General features: G+C 48.4%; 1 protein-coding gene across 5 annotated transcripts in view; it reads left to right on the forward strand.

Moving 5' to 3' along the window:
• Nucleotides 1-22,507, forward strand: part of NOD2 (nucleotide binding oligomerization domain containing 2) — a 39,117-nt gene that overhangs the window by 1,574 nt on the left and 15,036 nt on the right. Inside the window, exons 1-6 of one of the 5 annotated variants that reach the window (XM_023209913.1) lie at nt 11,932-12,342; nt 12,854-12,959; nt 14,926-15,023; nt 15,555-17,370; nt 20,653-20,736; nt 20,960-21,043. In XM_023209913.1, coding sequence (XP_023065681.1) covers nt 12,297-12,342; nt 12,854-12,959; nt 14,926-15,023; nt 15,555-17,370; nt 20,653-20,736; nt 20,960-21,043 — 2,234 coding nt within the window. In that variant the 5' untranslated portion in view covers nt 11,932-12,296. Of the gene's footprint in view, nt 1-4,398; nt 4,866-4,885; nt 4,988-11,931; nt 12,343-12,853; nt 12,960-14,925; nt 15,024-15,554; nt 17,371-20,652; nt 20,737-20,959; nt 21,044-22,507 lie in introns of those variants that run through there. The other 4 variants (XM_023209911.2, XM_023209915.2, XM_023209914.2 and 1 more) reach the window with 4 other exon arrangements.

A 22,507-nucleotide genomic window follows, 5' to 3' on the forward strand; every position in this document is an offset into this window, starting at 1 on the left:
AACAGAGGAGTCACCTGCTCTGACTTGGGGTCTGGCAGGCCCACCTAGCTGTGGGGTGAAGACTGGATCGTGGGGAGTGAGGTAAGGGCAGAAGGAGAGCCTGGTGAGAGGATCATTGCTGTCATTCTGGGGAGAGACCATGGTGGCTTGCACCATGGCCCAGAGGTGGTTAAAATAATGATTTAAAAAAAACCCAGACATTCAGATTTGGGATATATTTCAAAGGCTGTGTCGATAGGATTTGGGGTGTAAGAGAAAGGTCGAGTCAAATATGATTCTGAGGTTTTGGCTCGAGCTTCTGGAGGTTTGAAGCTGCCATGAACTGAAATGGGAGTTGCTTAGCGGGGAGATTAAGAGTTTGGTTTTGTGCTTGTGGAGTTTGAGCTGTCCATTAGGCATCAATGATGAGTAAGCAGTTGGGAAAAATTAAGGGCGGAGGTTGGAGTTGGAAATAAAACTTTGGGCATTATCACCATATAGCTGGTATTTAAAGCCACAAGAGCAGGTGGGCTCATCTAGGGAGGGAGTGATATGGAGAAGAGAAGGGGTCCAACCATTGAGCGCTGAGGCCCCCAGTGTTAGGAACCAGACAAGAAGACAGAAAGAGTGAAAATCAGAGAGTTGGGGTGTCCTGGAGGAAATGAGGAAAATGACCCAAAGAGGAAGGAGGGAACAAATATGACCAATGCCCCTGGCAGAGCAAGCAGGCTGAGAGCTGAGGATTGAGCAACGGGAGGTCACTGGTGACAGTTTCACTGAAGCTGGATGGGGAACTTGAGGGTAAGGGAGGGGATGGGAGGACTTGGGGACAGCAGTACAGGCAACAGACAAGGGGGTCTGCTATAAAGGGGGGCAGATAAATGGGATTGGAGCCAAATGAAGAAGGTGGGTGTCAAGAGAGGGCTTTACTTTTACAATGGAGAATTATAGTGCATTGTGCACTGGTGGGGGAAATTGGTCTCTTAGGAAGAGAAGTTCAGTGCTGGGGAGGGAGAATGCAGGATGGCTTGGGGAGGGTGGGGGCGCTTGGCCACAGCAGAGACCCAGGATACTTGGGAAGTTGAGCTTCCCTGGGCTTCCCTTCCTCTCCTGTCTGCAAGGGGTCAATGGGCTGATATTTCAGCACTTAAGCAAAGCATTTGCTCTTGGCCCCAGAGAAACCAGGCTGGCTGTGGTCTCAGGAGTTGTCCAGGCTCAGGCCTGGGCCTGGGTTTCAGGGAGGGCCCATGTGGGTCGCTCCTTGACCCTCTCTTTCAGCAAGGAAGTGCTCCTTTCTCTACATGGGCCTCACCTTGGGGAGGACAATGGTGTCTTTGAAGTTGTAGTAACTGAAGTAGAGATCAAAAGGCAATGCAGATAGACTGATAGATTTTGCCTGAAGAGGGGAAGCCCGATCAGGTAATAAAGGGGTAAGAGGAAGGATGTTAAGGATAATTTTTAGGAAACAGAAAATGAGTGAGTATTTTTTCTGTCTCTTTCCCAATTTAAACTGAAGCGGGAGAAACTGAAGCTAGACATAATGAAGAAATTCCCAAGCTAGTGAGCTTCCTGAGCTGGTTAGTGAGGACAGCACTAAGGCCAGGCCCTCCTCTCCGGATGTTTAAGATGAAACAGGACAATGCCTGCTCAGAGACAGGGGGCTGGCTGAATTGGCCCTCAGGATTCTCTTTGCTCTGAGGTTTCTAGAAGAAGGCCAGGGCAGAGGTGCGGTGATGCAGCTGCTGAGAGGACAGAGCTCCGAGTCACGCGACTTGGGCGGCCCTCCCCTTCCTGGTGCCCACAGAAGCCCGACGTCACTAGCCGGGGTTTGTATGGCTCACACGTAGGCCAGGCTGCCCTAGGCTTGGTGTGCTAGGGAGGGGCCCCTACTTACTTGTGGCCTGTCCCCTTGTGAATGTGTCTCATGTCCCCAGTGGGGTTTTTCAGGGAGGGTCATGGTCTCCAGGATGCACAAGGCTTTGTGCCAGAATTGCCTGGAATTACCTAGTTCTGGAAGGCTGGTTGGCCAACTCTGGCCTCTGGCTTTTCCTTTGGGAATTTCCCTTGAAGGTGGGGTTGGTAGACAGATCCAGGCTCACCATCCTGCGTCACTGGGCTTTTGGTGTTCTGCACAAGGCCCACCCACAGATGCCATGCCTGCTCCCCCAGCCTAATGGGTTTTGATGGGGGAAGAGGGTGGTCCAGTCTCTCCCGATGAGGAGGAAAGAGCAAGTGTCCTCCTCGGACATTTTCTGGGTAAGAGGAGCAGGCATTGTCCTGTATCAGCTTGACTCTCAGCCATCTTTCATCCCTGGCTGTGCACATGCTCCCAGGCCTGGGGTCAGATGGGGAGTGCCGACTCTGTCTCTGGGCTGTTTTCTGGGGAGACTGGGTGGGTGGTGATATTCCCCAGGACCCTGGCAGGGGTGATGGTGGGGGCTGCTGTCACGTCCTCGGCTGATGTTTCCACAGCTGAGAACCACTCCAGGGCCAAGGCCAGAGCTTATTCTACCCTCTTTTGTTCCTCTCTTCCCCCATCCCCCGCCACCCCACCCTCTTGGCTCCTCTGCTTAGAGGTGAGCACAGGGAGGAGACCTCCTTGGCCTGAGAGAACTGCCTTAGTTCCTGGATTCCAGTGGCCTGTGCAGGGGGGGACACCCTCTCTCCCAAGCAGCCAGACACACAAATAACCTCATTGCCTCAGTTTCCCCATCGGACCAGCACAGGGCCTCCTGTGCCCCAGCAGCGTTCTGAGAGATTGGAGGTTTTTCCTTTCGCTTACCTTGGCTGCCGTATGAGGATAGTTACAGTGTTCCACCCACCCGCAGCCCAGGGGATATTTGATTCATGATCATTTCCACAGTGTCTCTGGCGGACAGTGCCGTGCCGGGCTCAGGGATGCTAGGACGAGTAAGACCCAGGCTTCCACGTGACCCAGGCAAGGAGAGAGACACATAAACAACCATCAGCAAAGAGGCAAAATCCCCAGGCCGCTTGGCATCTGCTCCCTCGAGTGGCTGGGAATGTCCCTGATTTATAAAAAGAAGCCGATGGCTGTCTTTGTTGTCCATGCCTACACCCTTTCACTTTCGTTTCTTTGAGACACTGCACCAGCCCTTGTCCACGGACCCCCACGACAATCGCAGAACTGACCCTGCTGAGAGATTTTCTCAGCTGCTCAGAGATCCTCCCAGGGCTTGAAGCTCCTGGAGGGTCACTTGCCCTCAAATTCCCAGAACCCACAGCAGGTAGCTAACGATAGCAGCAGCAGCAGTCTGTGCACGGTGGTTTTGAGGGCGTGGGAGGGAGGTGAGGGCCCTAGGGCAAGTGTGTGGGGGAAGTGTTGATGGGGGACAAGGCACTAGAATGCTTGGAAACAACTTAGTTTGCACTGTCATTTTTCACTTAGCCTAGGATAGGACCTTTAGAACAATACTGAGTGTACCCCTTGGAGTAGCAGTGTGCAAAACACACAGCACGGGCTTGGGGCCCCCGTGGGGAACCCAAATGTAAGAGTTAGAGACATGCATTCTGGAGTTGCACACGGCTTGTGTTGAAATCCTGACTCTGCCTGTCTAGCTGTGACATGTCGTACAAATCACTGAGCCTCTTGGTGCCTCAGTGTCTTCCTCTGTAGAATGGGCAGATCATAAGCACTGCTTCAGAGTGGCTGGGAGGGTTCAGTGAATTCACGCAGGAGAGCACTTAGAATGGTGCCTGGTGTGTCGTTTATGCTTAATTAAGATTAGCCATTACTGAAACTGCTGTAGCGTGAATCCGGCCAGTGTGAAAGAGGCCCTCTCACCCTGCTTTGTAGAGAATGAATTCCCTGACTGCTTGGAAGATCTCTCTTTCTCTCTCTCTACTTTTTAAATTTTTATTATTATTTTTTTGAGACAGGGTCTCGCTCTGTTGCCCAGGCTGGAGTGCAGCCTGCAACCTCTGCCTCCCGGGTTCAAGTGATTCTCCTACCTCAGCCTCCTGAGTAGCTGGGATTACAGGTGCCCACACCACGCCTGGCTAATTTTTGTATTTTTAGTAGAGAAAGGGTTTCACCGTGTTGGCCAGGCTGGTCTAGAACTCCTGATCTGAAGTGACCTTGGGAGATCTCTTGCTCCTCATATTACCTCAAGCCTTTTTAAACGTTTTAAGCCGGAGACCAAGCATGGATGTGGGAGTTAGGGGTCTTGATTTAATTCTTGGTTGCTTCAAACTCTCTGTGGGACCTTGAGGTGTTTCTTGCTTTCTCTGGGTCTCAATTTTCACATCTGTATGGTGGGGAGCTTGGATTGGGTAATGTCTGAGGCTAGAACCATGGCCAACTCGGGTTCTGCTGGGGCTGACTTGCCCTGGCCTTCCCCAGCCACCCTGCGTCTGGCTTCTGGAGAAGTCCTGCACTGACCTTGTTCTCCTCCCCAGGTTGTGAAATGTGCTCGCAGGAGGCTTTTCAGGCACAGAGGAGTCAGCTGGTGGAGCTGCTGGTCTCAGGGTCCCTGGAGGGCTTCGAGAGTGTCCTGGACTGGCTGCTGTCCTGGGAGGTCCTCTCCTGGGAGGACTACGAGGGCATCCACCTCCTGGGCCAGCCTCTCTCCCACTTGGCCAGGCGCCTCCTGGACACCGTCTGGAATAAGGGTACTTGGGCCTGTGAGAAACTCGTCGCTGCTGCCCAGGAAGCCCAGGCCGACAGCCAATCCCCCAAGCTGCATGGCTGCTGGGACCCCCGCTCGCTCCACCCAGCCCGAGACCTGCAGAGTCACCGGCCAGCCATTGTCAGGAGGCTCCACAGCCATGTGGAGGGCATGCTGGACCTGGCATGGGAGCGGGGTTTCGTCAGCCAGTACGAATGTGACGAAATCAGGTTGCCAATCTTCACACCGTCCCAGAGGGTGAGGCACTCCTGCATGCATCACAGAGTTCCCAGGAAAGGGGTGCTTAGTCACCAAGACTGATTTGTCCTCATGAAGTCAGCCTGTGCGGTAACTTGGTCTGTGGGATTTCCCCTAAAAAGGTAGCCAGGCAGCTAAAATTTGCTCTTGACTCTTGGCAGGCAACATACAACTTTCTTTCCTTCTTTCTTTTTCTCTTCCCTCCCCTCCCCTCCCTTCCCCTCCTCTTCCCTTCCCTTCCCTTCCCTTCTTTTCCTTTTAGAAGTTTCACTCTGTTACCCAGGCTAGAATGCAGTGGCATAATCATAGCTCACTGTAGCCTTGAATTCCTGCACTCATGATCTTCTGTCCTCTGAGTAGCTGGGACTACGGGTGCTGTACCACCATGCACAGCTTTTTTTTTTTTTTTTTCTTTTAGAGATAGAGTGTTGTTATGTTGCCCAGGCTGGTCTCCAGCTCCTGGTTTTAAGCAATCCTCCCGCCTTGGCCTCCCAAACTGTTGGGATTGCAGGCATGAGCCACTTTGCCTGGCCAACATACCACTTCTGCCGAGAGGAAGTGTGTAGTGGCCAGGGGCTCAGATTCTGAAGCCAGAATGGTGCAGGCTCAAGGTCAACCCTGTGTGATCTCAGGCTTCCCTATGTGGAGCCTCTCCAGCCTCAGTCTCTCTTGTTTCAGTTTCCTCATCTATAAAACAATGGTAATAGTCAAATGGTGCCTATCCTATAAGGCTCTTGGGAGGATTCAGTGAGTTAAATTGAGTAATGCTTAGGATAGTGTCTATTACCACTGGCTGCTATTGATTATTTCTGTTATGAGTGATACTCTGTACTTGTACACTTTTATTTCCATCTGTTTTAAATTAACAGCACAACAGATGATAACACTGCAGTATATTGAATTTCTATTTTATAATTAACATGGCATATTATATACTAATATAGCCTAAATGTTTATGTAGGATTTCTGATATGAAATTGCATTAGATCATAGATGTTCAGAGTTGGGATATAACTGCCCCTGAGAAGCTAATGACTCAACAGAGACTAGAAGGTCAGAGAAGTGACCACTGAATATTTTTGAAACTCTTTTGTTTTCTTCCAAACAGTGATTCTTAGGGCTCCTGAGAGGCAGACGGAACACTCACTAACATTCCACTTTATACATCAGGAAACTGAGACCAAGTAAAGTAGTTTGAATAAGCTCACAGTAGTTAATGAGAGGGCCAATGCTGGACCAGCTGGCCAACATTGGTCATTGGCTTATTCATCCATCATTCATTTATTCATTCATTTATTCAGCCAGAATCTACTAGGTGCTTCATACATATTTGCTTAAAGTTTGTTGTCTTCACAGAGCTTTGCACATAGTAGGTACTCCATAAATATTTGTGGATGAAATAAATGAGTTATTGAATGAATGATTGAATTACAATGACACTGCAGTGTTAAAATGGGCTGGGTTGGGGAAAATTTTAGTTTTTATTTTTGTCTGTTTTCCAAAAATGTATGTGGTGTTCATGTGAGTCTGGGTAACCCTAGGTTGAGACTGATGAAATAAACGAATTTGTCTTCAAGGCTGCACTAAAGCTGGCTCACATGGCTAGGTATTTACAGAGCAGACGTGGTGCAGTCCTCTCTGATTAGTTACAGGTACAGAAGATATATTTATTATTGGACTGACCTTAGTTTCTCTTATAATTTATTAGGGAAATTGAATCAGCCCGTCTGAGAAGTTACAAGATTGTGTCTTGTCATCTTTGAAAGTTCAGCAATGTGGTCTGGTACAGATGGTCTGAGGGGTTTGGAGAAGGTAGCCTAGATCCCTAGGGCCCAGAGAAGACAGGACATGAACAGAGGAAGTACCTCTGGATTGGTGAAGAAAAGAAATGGGATAACTCATGGGTCAAAGAAGAACTCATGATGGAAATCAGAAAATATTCAGAACCAAATAATAATGAGAATATTATTTATCAAAATCTATCAGATACAGCTAAAGTAGAACATAGGGGGAAATTTACAACCTTAGATGCCTAGATTAGGAAAGAAGAAAGGCATTGATTTATTTATTTGAGATGGGGATCTCACTGTGTCATCCAGGCTGCTGGAGTGCAGTGGCATGATCGTAAATCACTGAAGCCTCGAACTTCTGGGCTGAAGTGATCCTCCTGCCTCAGCCTTCCAAGCAGGTGGGACACAGGCTGGCACCACCATACCAGGCTAATTTTTTTTTCTTTTTTTTAAGATACGGGGTCTTGCTATGTTGCCCAGACTGGTCTCAAACTCCTGGGCTCAAGTAATCCTCCTCCCTCGGCTTCTCAAAGTGCTGGGATTACAGGCATGAGCCACTGCGCCCATCTAAGGCTGGATTTTAATAAGCTAAGAATTCATCTTAAGAAAGGGCTAAATAGACAGCAAAAGCAAACATTGAAGGTTGGGACTGAGCTGAGTGGGTAGCGGGGATAGGGGGCAACAGATCTGAGGATACTAGGAGATTTTGAAGGGATTGCATTGTCTGAGGTTTAAGCCTTTAGAATCCAGCTCTCTCTGAGCCCCCTTTGAGCTCTGACATTCTGTGACTCTGATTTGGTAACCTTCCCTTAGTGGCCTTTCTGATTTTATCTGGATGGTGCTTGTGGTATTATCAACCAACATGTCTTCCCAAATGGCCTTTTAATTTCCTAGGAAGAAGTAGCTGTCATTGATTGCAGGTTAGGGACAGAAAATGCTGTGGAATGAAACAAAATGCAAGTTAAAGAACTAAATTCCAAAAATACCCATTGCTACTACTGACTGAGTGAATGCCTACTGTGTGCCAGGCACTGTACCCAGTCCATTCCCTGTATTGTTTTATTTAAGCCCCACAAGGGTGTAGTGTGACTACACTGTTTTTTAACAATGAAGAAACTGCCCAAATCGCCCATCTGGGAAGTGGCCCAGCTAGAATTTGAATCCAGGCCTGTTTTCCTCCAGAGCTTGTGCTATTCTCTGTCTGTCATAAAATGTGGGGGTTTTGTGTGGTAAACTTGCTCAGTTGGGCATAGCAGTTGTTAGGAAACCTGAGGCTGGTAACACCAGCTGTAATACCAGCTGTCCGTCTGACTCATGCAACTGTTAAAGTTGATAGGGCTGAGGTGTCAGACTGAGCTCTGAATTGCCTGATTCTTATAACAATATTAACTTAAACATTTTTAAATTGGAAAATGCACCATGCATACAGAAAAGTGTGTATATTTCATACGTATGGTGTAAACTGCTCCCATCACCCAGGTTAAAAAACAGGACATTGTCAGTACCTGGGGCCTTCTTTAATTGCAACTACTGGAGGCAAACAGTGGTAAAAATGCAACTACTAGAGGTAAACACTGGTAAAAAAAATCTTTTGTGTAAATCATTTCTTTGCTTTCTTTCATGTTTTAGCATCTTTTAAAATAAATCCCCAAACAATGTATTGTTCTATTTTGAAAAACTGAGTAGCAAGCCAAAGATAAGTGGAAAGAAAGTTCACTTAAGTTAGGCTGGGTGTGGTGGCTCATGCCTTTAGTCCCAGTACTTTGGGAGGTCGAGGGAGGTAGATCACGAGGTCAGGAGATCAAGACCATCCTGGCCAACATGGAGAAACCCCACATCTACTAAAAATACAAAAAATTAGCCAGGCATGGTGGCATGTACCTGAAGTCCCAGCTACTCAGGAGGCTGAGGCAGGAGAATCACTTGAACCCAGGAGGCAGAGGTTGCAGTGAACCGAGATCACACCACTGCACTCTAGCCTGGGCGACAGAGCAAGACTCTGTCTCAAAAAGAGAAAGGTCACTATTACCTTTTCTTAGATGAAGGTTCCCAAGGCAGGGAAAGCTAAGTGGAGTCCCAGGGGCTTGGTCTGGCTTTGCCTTCCCTGGGAATTTATAAGGACCTCTTCTGGGAAGTCAGTAGGCAATGTCATGAATGAGTCTGGGGAAATATTGGGCTCATTGCAACTGGAGGGTCTGGTACGGCTGATGTGAATTAGGTGCTGTCCAGAGGAAAATGTCCAGAGGAAGCAGGCTACTTTGTACAGTCAGTGGTAAACTTACCAAAGGCTATTCTAGTTTAGGAATAGGCCAAGGCTAAACACTTCTGTGGAGTGAAATGAATGTCCTCAGTTGACTGAGGCAGCAGGAGTTGAAAAGAAATGATATTAGTTCATGGTGAAGAAAAGTCAAACATAGATAAAGGTTAGGGTCAGGCTTGCCCGGACATCTAGGAGATAATTGCCCTCAACAAGTCTGAGTCTTGAGTCACTACTCCATGCTGTCTGAACTGGTGGCCATCTACTTATAGTATACAGCCGTCAACCTGAGATTTCCCTACATGGTCTTCCTGAGTTGGTCTCCTGTATCCTGAATCCTGTGGCCTCTTCTTTCCTGGTTTACTCCATTTTGCTAGACCATATCCTCCAGTCAATTCCTTTTAATGAAAGTATGAAAGTTAAAATTTCTGAGCTCTTTCATGTCTAAAAGTTCCCTCATACTGGATTGATAGTTTAGCTGGGTATAAAATGCTGGGCTGGCCATCATTTTCCTTCAGAATTTTGATTGCATTATTCCATTATCATCTCTTTTCAATATTGCTTCTAAGAATTCCAAAACCTTTTTTTTTTTTTCTTTTTGAGACAGGGTCTCACTCTGTCACGTAGGCTGGAGTGCAGTAGTGTGATCTTGGCTCATTGCAATCTCCACCTCCTGGGGTTAAGTGATTCTTCTTCCTCAGCCTCCTGAGTAGCAGGGATTACAGGCACTCATCACCACACCCAGCTAATTTTTATATTTTTAGTAGAGATGGGGTTTTGCTATATTGACCAGACTGGTCTTGAACTCCTAACCTCAGGTGATCTGCCCATTTCGGCCTGCCAAAGTGCTGGGATTAAAGGTGTGAGCCACCACACCCAGCCTCCAAAACCATTTTAAAACTCTTTCTGGAAGCTTGTAAAATTTTCTTTTAGTCCCCAGCATTTTAAAAATTCAGTGATGTGCCTTGGTGTTCTTCCATTGTGTTGGTCACCCAAGAGGCACTTTGAATCTGGAAACTTCTGTCTTTATGTTTTGGAAAATGTTCTCGATTAGTTTATAGGTGATTTCTTCCTCTCCATTTTATCTCTTCTCTTTTTATGAAACTACTATTACTTCAATGTTAGAACTCCTTGACCGATCATTTAATTTTCTTCTGTTTTCCATCTCTGTGTCTTTTTGCTCTACTTTTCTATGATAGTCACAACTCTATCTTTAAACTCTTGAATTTTTCATTTTTGATGTCATGATTTTAGTTTGCAAGAGGTAGGTTTGACTGCTTCTTTTTTGTAGTATCTTACTCTTGTTTTATGGATGCAACATCTTCTTTGACTTCAGGATCATAAGATAGGTGGGTTCTTTGTTTGTTTGTTTGATTGTTTTTCACCCTATGTAAACTTTTTCTACAAGTAGCTTTCCCCTTCCTCCCTTGTTTGGCTTCTGTCTCCCACATTAGATGCTTTCTCTGAGCTCATGATACTCCTTGGTTTACTTTCTCAAGACTGACAGGTAGGACTTTAAAACTTGTTGAGCATGTGGGTGAAACTTGTCTACAATGAATTTCACTGTAGACATTTTGGGAAGTGACAGTGTTTATATCTTTAGATCTTGCCTCCTGGGTTAATCAAGTTGTCTGAGTAGACCACAGACTTTTGCCTGGGGATAAACCAGAAATGTGTTTCAGAAACCACTTTGATTCAGTCCTCCTTGTTTTAGTCATTTCCTTCAGTTCCGGAGGTCCCTCATGCTGATCATTCCAGAGCCCTTTACAGAGTCTAGGATACACACTGCATGGTTTTCAACTTTCTCATTTTGACATTAAGATTTGACTTTCAGGAGTCTCCTCAGTCCATTACCATTTATTCATTCAGCAAGTCCTTGAGCACCCGATTTGTGCCAGACACTCTTCTAGGTGTTGGGGATACCTCAGTGAACAAAATAGACAAAAATCTTTGTTCTGGAAATACGCACACTCCAGTAAGGGGAGAGGGACAATAAGCCAAAGGAAGGAAATTACAGAGCATGCTAGAAGGTGGTAAGTGCTGTAGAAAGTAAGTAAAATGGGTTTGGGAGTTTAAGAGTTTGGGAAGGGGATAAATGCTGGCAATTTTAAATAGAGTAGTCAGAGTTCTCACTTAGAAGGTGAAATTCGAGTAAAGACTTGAAGGAGGACAGTGGATTAGCCACATGGATGGCTGGAGGAAGGCTTCCAAGCTGAGGGGACAGCCAGAGCCAAGGCCCAGAGGCAGGAGCATGCCTGGTAGTTTTAGGAAACAGGAGGCCAGGATGCTGAGTGGAGTAATAGGGGGCAGGAAAGGAGAAACTTGGGTCCACGTGGTTCTAGACAGGTATTTTTGTCTGTTTTGGGCCCTGAAGTTTACTGTTGGACTTGGACTCGGGCTCTTATTCTGAGGAAATAGGGATGTTATTGGGATGTTCGTACAGGAGCGATGTGACCTGAGTTTTGTTTGCAAAGGATTAGACTCTGGCTGTGGCATTAAGGCTAGGCTGTGGGGGCAGAAACAGAAGCAGGGGGACCAATTTTGTGGCCTGTGCAGCTTTCCAGGTGAGCAGGGATTGTGGGTTGGAGGAGGATGGTATAGAGGAGGTGACAGGAAGTGGCAGGGCTCTCTAGCTGTGTGTCTGGTATGTAGACATTGGCCACAGATGGCATTTGAGCACTAGAGACCTGGCTGGTCCACATGGAATTTCCATAAGCACATAATACACACCAGATTTCAAAGACTTAATATGAAAGAAAGAATGAAAAATATCTTACTATTTCTTTTCTTTTCTTTTTTTTTTTTTGAGACCCAGGCTCGCTCTGTCACCCAGGCTGGAGTGCAGTGGTGTGATCTGGGCTCACTGCAGTCTCCGCCTCCCAGGTTCAAGTGATTCTCCTGCCTCAGTCTCCTGAGTACCTGGGACTACAGGCACATGCCACCACGCTTGGCTAATTTTTTGTATTTTTAGTGGTGATGGAGTTTCACCACGTTGTCCAGGCTACTCTGGAATTCCTGACCTCAGGGGATCCACCTGCCTTGGCCTCCCAAAGTGCTGGAATTACAGGCGTGAGCCACCATGCTCGGCCATATTTTGCTATTTTCTACATGGATTACATGTTGAAATGGTAATGTTTGGACTACTGTGGGTTAAATAGAATATATGATTAAAGTTAATTCATCTATTTCTTTTAACTTTAAAAAATATGTCTGTTAAAGGATTTGAAATTCCACATGTGGCTTGTATTTGTGCCCTGCATTTTATTTCTGTTGGACAGTGCTCTTTGGGACATGCTTTGAAGGTGGAGTCAACAGGATTTGACAGATTACAGAGGAGAGACTTCGAGGATGATTCCACGACTTCCGGGCTGAGTACCTGGAAGAATGGGGTTAATATTAACCAAGATGAGGAAGGCTGTTGGTTTGGCAGGTGCGTGGGCAGGTTAGGAGTTTGGTTTTGAATATGTTGGAGGTGTTTATGAAACTTCTAAGTGGAAATGGAAAATAGGCAGTTGGATGTGTAAGTCCAGGGTTCAGGGGGACAGTTCAGGCTGGAGATGAAGATGTGGGAGTCTGAGCAGAGATTGCATTCAAATATTCAATCCATGAGACTTGATGAAATCACTTCTCTTCCAAATGATTTACAGCCTACAGAATCATTTTCCCTATCTTTGTAGGTTTTTGTCTTCATTTTGTTTCATTTATTTTTCAGTTATTCACTGTTTTAGTGAGTTTTGGGTAGGAGCCAGATTGGATGCGTGTGTTCAATTCACCATCCAACACTATTTACTACTTGAAACTTATGTGGTTGTTCGGTTGTTTTTCTGACCTTTTATTCTGGACAGAAGAGAGATGCTTATGAAGTTGTAGTAATCAGTAAGCCTTCCCACATTGCTCCATCAGCCTTCCTGGAAGAACAATGTCTTCTGTCTTTCTTGTAGGCAAGAAGGCTGCTCGATCTTGCCACAGTGAAAGCGAATGGATTGGCTGCCTTCCTGCTACAACATGTTCAGGAATTACCAGTCCCGTTGGCCCTGCCTTTGGAAGGTAGGTATATGTTCTCCGTTAATCAGAAAGGGAAGGGCAGTCAGTGCAGATCCATGGTTAAGAGTAGAACACACCTCGGTTAGCATCCCATATGCTGGCAGTGTAGCCTCCATGTGACTCAGTTTCCTTGTTTTAAGGCTACCACCACCCCCTATCTCATTGCGATTTTAGGAGGATTAACAGGACAAAAGTGTGTGGTGTTAGCTATTAGCTTTCATTATCTCCCACACAATATACTGACAATTGGAGCTACCATATGCTGAAGGCTAACTGAAGGTGTTACTTACCATCCAAACTCTCATTATCTGTACCAAAAAAATATGGACACATGTTTTGAGTTAGGGCTTGTACCTCTTGATCTCTGAAATTCAGCAGCTCACAATTGGAAACTCAAGAACCAAGTGGATCTAGAGACTCTGGTATCCCTCAGTGCCCAGGGTCACCACCCAAACTCAGGAACAGGAGGGGCTTGGACAGCACCTCTTGAACATACCAGGCATCCTGCCAGGTGCTTTATGGACAATGTCTACCCTTTGCAACAACCCTGAGAAGTAGGTGGTGGTTTTTTCACCTTATAGATGTGGAAACTGGGCAGGGAGGTTAAGTGACAAGGGAGGGGGAGATGGGTCTGATTGTAAATTGTCCCCACCTACACTTTCTCTTTTCTTGGGAGAAGAAATGTCCGTTGTAAAGAGAGGGTGCAAAAGTCTGGCACTCTTTAGGGCTTGTTCCTATACTGCTGTAGGTAAAGCTCATTGGCACTGAAGCTCCCTGAGCTGTGCGTGGTGCTGGCAGATGGGTCTGTCACCCTGGGCCCTGCCCTCTGGGCAGCAAGCAAACCTGTGGGAGGGGTGGCTGTAAGTCTGTGCCTGTCACTCGCGAGTGCACCGTCTCATCAAAGAACGGGATCTAAACATCAGTGCACCACAGCGGGGTGAGCAGCATGGAGCGCGGGGCTTGGTTTGGCCCTTGGTTAAGGTTTGCTGTGGATATCATCAAGTACAGCTGGTCACTGTAAGACCAGGCCAGGGTGCAGGATTCCCCACACTTCTAAAGGTGTGTTTATTTCTCTATAAAATGACATGTTCTTTTTTTCCGGAGAATTTTAGTATCATTGGTGATGGCTGGAAAGCCTGCATTGGAAATCAGGTCGGAAGAGGAAGATATATATCTGATATGTATTGGAGAGGAAGATATTTATCTTATGGTCTAAGTTCAGGGATCCTGGTATATTCAGAGGGCAGAAAGCTCAGCAAATAATCATCAACTCTGGGAACAACAAAGGTGACATAAACACAGGGCGTCCCCTTTGTGTGACTGCAGATAGTCATCAGTGAGCTCAGAGCTCTCTGAAAATTACTTGTTAGTTTTTGGGTTGAAAATAAGTGGGCCAGTGTTTGGTTGGAGGCAGTGAGGCTGTGATGGCAGGGGACCGTGCTGAGTTCCTACCAGCCGGGGACTCTAAACCAGCACTTCCCCGTTTCCTGAAAGGGGAACTAAACCCTGACACAGGAAATGGCTCGCTCGCATTGCTTTCAGGATGAGAAAGGAAGAGCAGTAGCCTTCCAAACACACCCTGTGCATGAAAACTCTCCGTGCATGGGGTGCATGGGGAGGATGAGGAAGTGGAGGCAGGATCACAGACTCTCATTCTAGTGCTCAGCTGGGGCACCCTGGTGACCCCGAGGCCTTCTATTGCTAGGCCCACCCAGATCAATCAGGATCATCTCCCCATCTCAAAGTTTAACTTTATCACATCTGCAGAGTTCCTTTTGCCACATAAGGTAACATATTCACAGGTTCTGAGGATCGGGACATGGACACCTTCGAGGTTCTACTGTTGTGCCTACTATAGCCATGAATAATAATGAAAATAATAATAAGCACCATTTTTTGAGAGTTTGCCATGTCAGACATTCTTTTAAACTCTATTTTATCTCACTGCCTCCTGAAACAATCCTTCCAGGTGTATATTGTCCCCATTTCTACAGATGAGAGAACTGAGGCCCAGAAAGGCTAAATGGCTTGCCCAAGTGTGTGGTGGACGCAGGTTTTCAAACTCAGGTGTGTCTGACTTCAGAGATTGGGCTCCTGAGCCCTTAAGCCCTTTGTTCCCCTTAGAAAAAGTTAACTGAGAGTGAATGGTGAAGGGATTTATCCAAAGCCACCCTGTCTGTCTATCATGGCAGGACAGATATCAGAATACAGGTCTTCTGATCCCAGCCTAGAGCCCCTTCCCATCATCTACAACTCCTCCTGGTGAGTAATGATAATGGCAGTCACTGATGTCTTTGGACTTACTTTGTGTTGAGCACTGTGCTGAGCACTTGACATACGTCATCTTAGTTGATCCGTGTAAAAAGTCTGTAAGGTAGAGATCAACATTTCTCCCACCTTACAGAGGTGGAAACTGACAGGAAGTTTCCTTGGTTGTCCTCAAAGTCCACAGCTTGTGAATGGAGGAGCCAGGATAGGCGCTTGCTGGCTGTCCTATCCCTTCAGTTATGTCAGCTTCCCCCACAGCAGCCCACTGTCTGGTTAGGTCCCCTCTTCACCATGGTGCCACCTTCATCTGCCTCTTCTTCTGCCTTCCAGCTGCCACATGCAGGAAGTACATGGCCAAGCTGAGGACCACGGTGTCTGCTCAGGCTCGCTTCCTCAGTACCTATGATGGGGCAGAGACGCTCTGCCTGGAGGACATATACACAGAGAATGGCCTGGAGGTCTGGGCAGACGTGGGCATGGCTGGACCCCCGCAGAAGACCCCGGCCACCCTGGGCCTGGAGGAGCTCTTCAGCACCCCCAGCCACCTCAACGACGATGCAGACACTGTGCTGGTGGTGGGTGAGGCAGGCAGCGGCAAGAGCACGCTCCTGCAGCGGCTCCACTTGCTGTGGGCTGCAGGGCGAGACTTCCAGGAATTTCTCTTTGTCTTCCCATTCAGCTGCCGGCAGCTGCAGTGCGTGGCCAAACCACTCTCCGTGCGGACGCTACTCTTTGAGCACTGCTGTTGGCCTGATGTCGACCAAGAGGACATCTTCCAGTTCCTCCTTGACCACCCTGACCGTGTCCTGTTAACCTTTGATGGCTTTGACGAGTTCAAGTTCAGGTTCACGGATCGTGAACGTCACTGCTCCCCGACCGACCCCACCTCTGTCCAGACCCTGCTCTTCAACCTTCTGCAGGGCAACCTGCTGAAGAATGCCCGCAAGGTGGTGACCAGCCGTCCGGCCGCCGTGTCGGCATTCCTCAGGAAGTACATCCGCACCGAGTTCAACCTCAAGGGCTTCTCTGAACAGGGCATCGAGCTGTACTTGAGGAAGCGCCATCGTGAGCCAGGGGTGGCGGACCGCCTCATCCGCCTGCTCCAAGCGACCTCAGCCCTGCACGGTTTGTGCCACCTTCCCGTCTTCTCGTGGATGGTGTCCAAATGCCACCAGGAACTGTTGCTGCAGGAGGGGGTGTCCCCAAAGACCACTACAGATATGTACCTGCTGATCCTGCAGCATTTTCTGCTGCATGCCACCTCCCCAGACTCAGCCTCCCAGGGTCTGGGACCCAGTCTTCTTCGGGGCCGTCTCCCTACCCTTCTGCACCTGGGCAGACTAGCTCTGTGGGGCCTGGGCATGTGCTGCTACGTGTTCTCAGCCCAGCAGCTCCAGGCGGCACAGGTCAGCCTTAATGACATTTCTCTTGGCTTCCTGGTACGTGCCAAAGGTGTCATGCCAGGGAGTACGGCGCCCCTGGAATTCCTGCACATCACTTTCCAGTGCTTCTTTGCCGCATTCTACCTGGCATTCAGTGCTGATGTGTCACCAGCTTTGCTCAGACACCTCTTCAATTGTGGCAGGCCAGGCAACTCACCGATGGCCAGGCTCCTGCCCACGCTGTGCATCCAGGGCGCGGAGGGAAAGGACGGCAGCGTGGCAGCTTTGCTGCAGAAGGCCGAGCCGCACAACCTTCAGATCACGGCAGCCTTCCTGGCGGGGCTGTTGTCCCGGGAGCACTGGGACCTGCTGGCCGAGTGCCAGGCATCCAAGAAGGCCCTGCTCCGGCGCCAGGCCTGTGCCCGCTGGTGTCTGGCCCGCAGCCTCCGCAAGCACTTCCACTCCATCCCGCCAGCTGCGCCGGGTGAGGCCAAGAGCATGCATGCCATGCCCGGGTTCATCTGGCTTATCCGGAGCCTGTACGAGATGCAGGAGGAGCGGCTGGCGCGGAAGGCTGCACGTGGCCTGAATGTCGGGCACCTCAAGTTGACATTTTGCAGTGTGGGCCCCGCTGAGTGTGCTGCCCTGGCCTTTGTGCTGCGGCACCTCCGGCAGCCCGTGGCCCTGCAGCTGGACTACAACTCTGTGGGTGACATTGGCGTGGAGCAGCTGCTGCCTTGCCTTGGTGTCTGCAAGGCTCTGTAGTGAGTGTTACTGGGCATTGCTATTCAGGCATGGGGAAGCATCCTCAAGGCTAAGCGTGGGAGCACCGAGCTGGGATCTAGAAATCTGGGCCCAGCTTCACCTTTGCCACCCTTCTTTGCAACCCTGTCCAGATCCCTTCCCTTCTGGGTCTTAATTTCAGTATGTGGTGATGACAACCATACTTTATTGACTGGCCTATGTGCTGGGTCTGGTGCTACACTTTCCGGAATGACCTCATCTAATCTCTACAACTACCCTGGGCTGTAGGCAGGAATGTTATTGTCTCCAATATCCTTGACTTGAGGCTCAGAGAAGTGAAGTAACTTGTCCAGGGTCACACAGGAAATGGCAGAGCTGAGGTTCACAAATCACATCTTTCTGATTACAGGTTTCCTGCCCCCCACCAGTCTCTGGATACACTTCAGAGGCTCCCTGAAAACCTTGAGGTCACATGCAGAAAGTTTTGTGTACTATGTGTCACCAAATCAGAGGTGACTAGTGCCCCATCAGAGACTTTAACATCCCAATCAGATGGGAATTTCAGGGCCCGAGAAATAGAAAGTGGCTGCAGGATTTCAACAGTGGCTGTCTTCCATTTGCCTGGCCACTTTCAACAATGGAAGAGGAGCCACTTTTGGATTCCTGAGGTAGCACAGTGTCCAAACAGGATTTCAGCACTACCCGCATTGCTTAGAGCCCCAGCCAAAGATGTGAGGTTTTGCCCTTTGGAGAATCGGTGCCTCTGAACTCAGTGGCCTCTTTCCACATCTTGAGGGCAGGTAAGGGCAGAGGGTGTGCCTAGGCCTGGGGATCAGCATGCCACAGATTCCCCAACATCCTTCCAGCTTGAAAGGGGACACCCTACTTCTATTTAGAACCTATGGGAAAGCAGAAAGTTCTAGATTGAAGTTAAAATCGATTCCCAGCCTCCAGGGGCTTTAGGCTACACCTGGATGACCTTAATTGACCCTAAGCATGGCACAAACCTCTTCTTGAGAGTATTAGGATGGTATACATCTTCTCTGGGGCAAAGCAACAAGATTTATTTTTCACTATGGGCCGAACACATGGATATTCACTAGAAACTGTGCAGTGACTTTTGTTAACCCTGACATAAGGACCATGGTCATAAGCTTAAAGCATGATAACAACATAATACATAACATATATAGCGAATATATATGTATTATATGCAATGAATATAAATATGATTATACCCATCATGGTCTTGGAGGAAACAGATGATACACTTAAAATGGGTGATCTGAGGAGAGTTTAATAAAGAGATTGTTTACAAGCCATGGGCAGGAGTTAGGAAGAGCCAGAGGGTTGGTGCAGGGGCCTGGGGTTAGTAACAGCTGTGGGAGGGCAGACTTGAAGGGGGAAGGGGAGGGAGACTAATTAGCTGGGGGGAAGCTATGGAGAGGGCTGCCTGAGCTTCTGCAACCTGGAAGAATACCGCTCGGCCCTAACTCCCCACCCCGACTCTTGCCCCTGGCCAGCGCCTTCCACTGACTGGACCCATCAGGGAGACCACGTGGGCTGCCTGCTGGAGTCGTCCCCAGGCATCAGAGAAGGGGGAGAGTGGATCTGGCCAGGCAAGTGGAAGACGGCCAGCACCAAACTGTATTTCCCTAGGAGGGAGGATCCTGATACTTTGAGTGGGAATTTGGAAACCTGTCTGTTGGAGCAATTTCCCTGATAGAAATAAGAATGTGCATTTTCCTGGGTAGTAGACTCATAGTTTTTACCCTAAGAGACCAGGCGTCACTGGCCTGTATGATCCTCATAGGCCAGTCCATCTCTGGAATTCTTGAATGGATCTTCCATCCTTGATGAAGGATGTCCCCACGATTCCCAGGGTGTGCAGAAGGGCTCTGGGAAACCTGTAGGTCTGTCTGTCTGTTCAGAGAAAGGTGAGCGTGGCCTGGTTCTAGCTCCTGGTGCTCAGACTGTGGTGTGTAAAGGCGTTTGTGGAACTGCAGATTCCTGGGCCTGCCTCTAGTGATTCCCATTCAGTAGGTTTGCGGTGGGGCCCAGGGCATCTGTATTTTTCGCAAACACCCCTGGGGATTCTGATACAAGTGGTCTCACTCTGAGAGAACTACCAGTCTGCAGCAACCAGCTTGGTTTTCCATTAGCAATTACTGTCCTTGAGCGAGTTTTACTGCTCTTCACCTTACACACACCTTACACTAAAATCGCCAAGGCCGTAGGGGAGGGGAAGCAACCATGAGGTTGCTGTGAGTGCACTCTGTGTGTGTGTGTGTGTGTGTGTGTGTGTGTGTGTGTGTGAGAGAGAGAGACAGAGAGAGAGAGAGAGGGAGCACCACCGTGTAAACATGGAACCAAAGCTTTACAAAATGACTTTGCTTTATGAACTCTGAGGCACTCTGCTCTCTTCTGTTCTATTTCCATTTTAGAAATGCTGCTCAGGACCTTCGAGATGGTTTGCATGACCTGCACACTGCAGTCTGAAAAATCCCTGCACTAGAGAAGTGGCCATAAGAGGCCCTAAGGGAGAAGCTGCACAATGTCATGGTTAAGAGTGGGGTTTGGAGCCAAGCTGCCTAGGCTCAAAGCCTTTATGTGCCGTACAACCTTGGCAAAGTCACTTCGCTTGTCTGTGCCTCAGTTTCTTTCTCACGAATGCACATAATAATGGTACCCACTTCACTGGCTTGTTGTGAGGAGGAAATAATGTTATTACTGGGAAGTGCTAAGGATAGTGACCAGTGCTAGCGATCATGGTTCTAGGTGACTTTTACCGTGTGCTAGGTGCTCACAAGGCTTTATGTGCACAGCCTGGTGAGACTGATAATACTATTGTTCCCTCTTTTATAGATGAAGAGACCAGCAAATAACTAGTAAGTGGCTGATCACGATCCCAATATCCAGCTGAGGCACTCCAGAGCCTGAGCTGTTAACCATTCAGTCAGGGCCTCACAAGTTTGCCTGAAGATAAAGAATCATGTGCACAGTTGTTAAAATATACAGATTCCTGGGCCCCACCCCGCAGATAGTTGATTGCCAGCTCCAGGGTACGGGCCTGAGAATCTGTTCTTTAGGGAAGCTTTCAGATGATGTTGTGATCAGGTGAGTTTTGGGAGTGGTGTCCCAAGAGGAGTGGCAGACAGGGCTTGCTCAGCGGGGACTAGCCTGTTGGAGTGGTGTCACTGGGGATGTCATCAGGGATGAATGAAAGTCTTTTTGGGGGGGTTGCAGATTCTTTTCTTGTCTTACTGGCTCCATTTTCAAATGTGTTTATTTTGTCTCTTTAGTTTGCGCGATAACAATATCTCAGACCGAGGCATCTGCAAGCTCATTGAATGTGCTCTTCACTGCGAGCAATTGCAGAAGTTAGCGTAAGTCAGCCTGGGCTGTAGACAATGGGCCCCAAGTCCCCTGGTCTCACCCCAGGTCGTGCAGCCTGGGAAGCTGTGAGTGATGGGCTGGGGCAGGGGCTGTTTGCATGATGCGGAGGGGTGCCGGTGATTCCTGCCCAGAGGGGAAGGGCAACACTGCGATTTGGTGCTCACTGTCCATTGTGCTTTGCTTCTGTGTCTCCTCTCTTCTGGAACTGAACAGTCTATTCAACAACAAATTGACTGACGGCTGTGCACACTCCATGGCTAAGCTCCTTGCATGCAGGCAGAACTTCTTGGCATTGAGGTGAGCCCAGGTTTTCCTTATTCCCTGGAAACTATTTTTTGCCCCATACCTGAGTCAGTCTGATCTGGTCTTGGCCTGGCGCTGCCCACGCTGGCTCCTGACCTCCTGATTGAATGCAGGGACAGTGTCTCATTTTAAGCAGGGATTATCTAATGCTGTGATCTCCCCAGTAAACTCTGGACCAGCCCTGCTGAGGACTGCCTGTCTTTTGACCTTTGGCCCTTAGGGCAAAAAAGCTTTTCTAGGCCCCTTTCTTTTTCTGTGTCTAAGAGTGTCACAGTTTTCTGGGGTTACTGAGTTCCACGATGCATGTTGAGCTTGTCCCGGTGGGGGAGGCATACACAGTTAGTTGCCACCCCAGCTGTGGCAGCCAGTTGCTGCAACACTCCCAGGAGGTCCTTCCACCACTCAGAGCATGCAAGGTTTGCAGTCCATCTGGGTCTGCATTTCTGCTGCTCCAGTGTTTCTCAGTTTCAACTGGAGTCTCTCTCTCCTGCCTGATGCCATTAAATTGCCCCTTTAGCTGGCCGCTGGGTTGGCCTGGCTTCTCTCTCTTTCCCTCTCTCTCAGATATTCTTGCCTCCTGTGATTTGTGAGGCAGTAAAAGAAGACAAAGTAAAGAATTGCCTCCATCTATTCTTTTACTTCTTGGGCTGGGTTTATGGATGGGAGCTGCCATCTTAAAATGGCTGGCCACATAGCTCAGCCTCGGCGAGGGCTACTGAGATCAGAAACACAGGTGCCAATTTGTACAAAGGACTCAGTCCTGCTACCACTGCCTGCTCCCTCAGACTCACAAGCCTGGAATAGGCTGTGGCCAGACCTGGCTGACCCATCCCTGAGAAGGGTGCTAGTTTCAGAAATGGAGGCTGAGTTTGTGGCCAACACAATAGTCCTCTGTTATGTGCAGGAGAGACATTCTAAGACCCCAGTGGATGCCTGAAACCATGGAGAATACCAAGCCCTACACATACCATGCTTTTTCCTATACCTACACACCTGCGATAAAGTGTAGTTTATAAATTCGACACAGTAAGAGAGTAATAGCAACTCATAAAAAAATGGAACAATTATAACAATATACTGTAATAAAAACTATATGAATATGGGCTTTCTCCATCTCCCTCAAAATATCTTCTTGTACTGTACTCACCCTTCTTCTTGGGAAGATGTGTGGTGGTAAAATGCCTGTGTGATGGGAGGAAGTGAGGTGGATGACGCACGCAGCACCGTGCTCTAGCACTGGGCTGCTGTTGACCTGACCACACGTCAGGAGGAGAATCATCTGCTCCCAGAGATCCTGAATCTTTGAGCAACGATGAGGTCGGCGGCTGGATGTCAGGAGCAGATGATCTTGATGACTATCAAATGGGAGCATATAGAGCATGGATGCCCCGGACGGGGGACTGATTCACGTCCTGGGTGGGATGGAGCCGGATGGTGTGTGATCAGAATAGCATGCAA

This window comes from Piliocolobus tephrosceles, chromosome 17, assembly GCF_002776525.5.
Source record: "Piliocolobus tephrosceles isolate RC106 chromosome 17, ASM277652v3, whole genome shotgun sequence".
Classification (NCBI taxonomy): Eukaryota; Metazoa; Chordata; class Mammalia; order Primates; family Cercopithecidae; genus Piliocolobus; species Piliocolobus tephrosceles.